Here is a 2,443-nt window from a genome sequence, read left to right on the forward strand (position 1 = left end):
CCCCGGCCTGGGCCCGCCTCCGCGCCTATGTCACGGCGGGGCCGGGGGCGGGGAGCTGCCGGGCGGGACATCCGGCCACGGTCCCTCGCCGCGCCCGCCCGCCCGCCGCCCGCCGCCCGCTCCGGCGCCGCAGCCCGGGAGCCGGCCACCCCCACGCGCGCCTGGGCCTCCCGCCCGCGCACTCCTCCCCGAGCCCTCCCCGCAGCTGCGGGCCCGAGCCCCCGGCTCCCGCCCCCAGCCCGGGCCCGCCTCCCGGGCCGCCCTCCGACCGGCCGGGCCGGCGCAGGCCCCCACCCCGGGAGAACCATGTTCCCCCGCCCGCTGACCCCCCTGGCGGCCCCAAATGGCGCCGAGCCCCTGGGCCGGGCGCTGAGGCGGGCCCCGCTGGGCAGGACCCGGGCCGGGCTGGGGGGGCCGCCCCTGCTGCTGCCGTCCATGCTGATGTTCGCGGTGATCGTGGCCTCCAGCGGGCTGCTGCTCATGATCGAGCGGGGCATCCTGGCCGACATGAAGCCCCTTCCTCTGCACCCTCCCAGCCGCGAGGGCGCGGCCTGGCGCCGGGCCCTCCCCAGGCCTGGGGGGCTGTCCCTGGAGGCCGGGGACCCGGACTTGCAGGTGAGGCAGGACGTCCGGAACCGGACCCTGCGGGCCGTGTGCGGACAACCGGGCATGCCCCGGGACCCTTGGGACTTGCCCGTGGGGCAGCGGCGCACCCTACTGCGCCACATCCTCGTGAGTGACCGCTACCGCTTTCTCTACTGCTACGTCCCCAAGGTGGCCTGCTCGAACTGGAAGCGGCTGCTGAAGGTGCTGGCGGGCGTCCTGGACAACGTGGACGTGCGCCTCAAGATGGACCACCGCAATGACCTGGTGTTCCTGGCAGACCTGCGGCCCGAGGAGATTCGCTACCGCTTACAGCACTACTTCAAGTTCCTGTTTGTGCGGGACCCCTTGGAGCGCCTCCTGTCCGCCTACCGCAACAAGTTTGGCGAAATCCGAGAGTACCAGCAGCGCTACGGGGCTGAGATCGTGAGGCGGTACAGGGCTGGCGCGGGGCCCAGCCCTGCAGGGGACGATGTCACCTTCCCCGAATTCCTGAGATACCTGGTGGACGAGGACCCTGAGCGGATGAATGAGCACTGGATGCCCGTGTACCACCTGTGCCAGCCTTGTGCGGTGCACTATGACTTTGTAGGCTCCTATGAGAGGCTGGAGGCTGATGCCAACCAGGTGCTGGAGTGGGTGCGGGCACCGCCCCACGTCCGCTTCCCCGCGCGCCAGGCCTGGTACCGGCCGGCCAGCCCCGAGAGCCTGCACTACCACCTGTGCAGCGCCCCGCGGGCCCTCCTGCAGGATGTGCTGCCCAAGTACATCCTAGACTTCTCCCTCTTTGCCTACCCGCTGCCTAACGTCACCAGGGAGGCCTGTCACCAGTGACCGTGGGTCTGGGCCGGCGGCTGTCGGGGACTGGTGTTGACGATGCCAGCTGCCTGCCATTTAGAGAAAGCCGAGCCCTGGGGACCTGGGGCTTCTCCAGATGCCTGGATGGCCGGCACTGCCCTCAGAAGTTCCTTGTCCACGGTGGGTGCCCACAGTGGCTCAGAGTACAGGCTTGGTTGGACAGGAGGCCTGGTGCTCCCCACTGGGGGGATTTCTTAGGGGCCATGTGACCTTTCTTGCCCTGGCCGGGGCTAGACCCCAGTTTGCCAGCGAAGCAACACATCTGTTCTAAAGACTGGCTCCGGGCCCCTGGTTGCCGGGACCGTGCCGTCCACTTGATCTACCTTAACCTGCGGCCAAACCTAGAGGTGACACCAGTCAGGGGAATGGCCAGAGCCAGGGACCCTGGGCTCTGACCACCCACCCATCTGCTCCCCGTGCCTCAGGCTGCAGTCCGCATTCGTGCCTTACACGTGACTTTCGTGCCTTTCTGCTTCAGACTCAGAATTTCCTGCACTTTCCAGGTTCTTTCTGTTTTTCCAAGGAAAGGAAAACTGAGTCAGGGCCCTTGCCTGGTAGCTCCAGGACCTGGCCCTGCACACATCCAAAGAGCCCTGTGCCCAGCCTTCCTGGGGGGCTCTGGGCACCTCCTCCCTTGCCCCAGGGTTGTGACTGCGGCTGGTGGATCTGGCTGCCTCTTTTCTGACTCATTTATTTAAAATTTGTACTTTTTGATAGAATGCTTGTGAAGGCTTTGTTTTCCAAATTGCTGAATTTTTAATAAAGTTGTTTTGTATACAAAAGCAGCATCCGTAATTCTCTTTCTGAGCTCCTGTGTGTGCAGAGTGTCTCCATGACGCCTGTCTCCTCGGGTCAGGAGAGGGAGCTTGCAGGTAGAGAAAGTGAGACCAAGTGTAAGCCCAGTCCAGTGGGCCATTTCCAGACCAGGGAGCCTTGGGGGGCTTCCCGCAGGCCATACCCGATCACAAACTCAGCTTCTGGG

The 2,443-nt window shown here is 65.7% G+C and overlaps 1 protein-coding gene across 1 annotated transcript; it reads left to right on the forward strand.

Moving 5' to 3' along the window:
* The first annotated feature begins 306 nt into the window (after positions 1-306).
* On the forward strand, positions 307-2,231 carry CHST14 (carbohydrate sulfotransferase 14). Its single transcript, XM_032417654.1, has one exon. The coding sequence runs from the start codon at positions 307-309 to the stop codon at positions 1,435-1,437; it is 1,131 nt and encodes a 376-aa protein (XP_032273545.1). The 3' UTR covers positions 1,438-2,231.
* Positions 2,232-2,443: the final 212 nt, after the last annotated feature.

Source organism: Phoca vitulina, unplaced genomic scaffold, assembly GCF_004348235.1.
Source record: "Phoca vitulina isolate PV1807 unplaced genomic scaffold, GSC_HSeal_1.0 scaffold20, whole genome shotgun sequence".
Taxonomy (NCBI): Eukaryota; Metazoa; Chordata; class Mammalia; order Carnivora; family Phocidae; genus Phoca; species Phoca vitulina.

Excerpts from the sequence above, each read along its gene's own strand:
- CHST14 (XM_032417654.1), top strand. The coding sequence starts at position 307 with ATGTTCCCCCGCCCGCTGACCCCCCTGGCGGCCCCAAATGGCGCCGAG.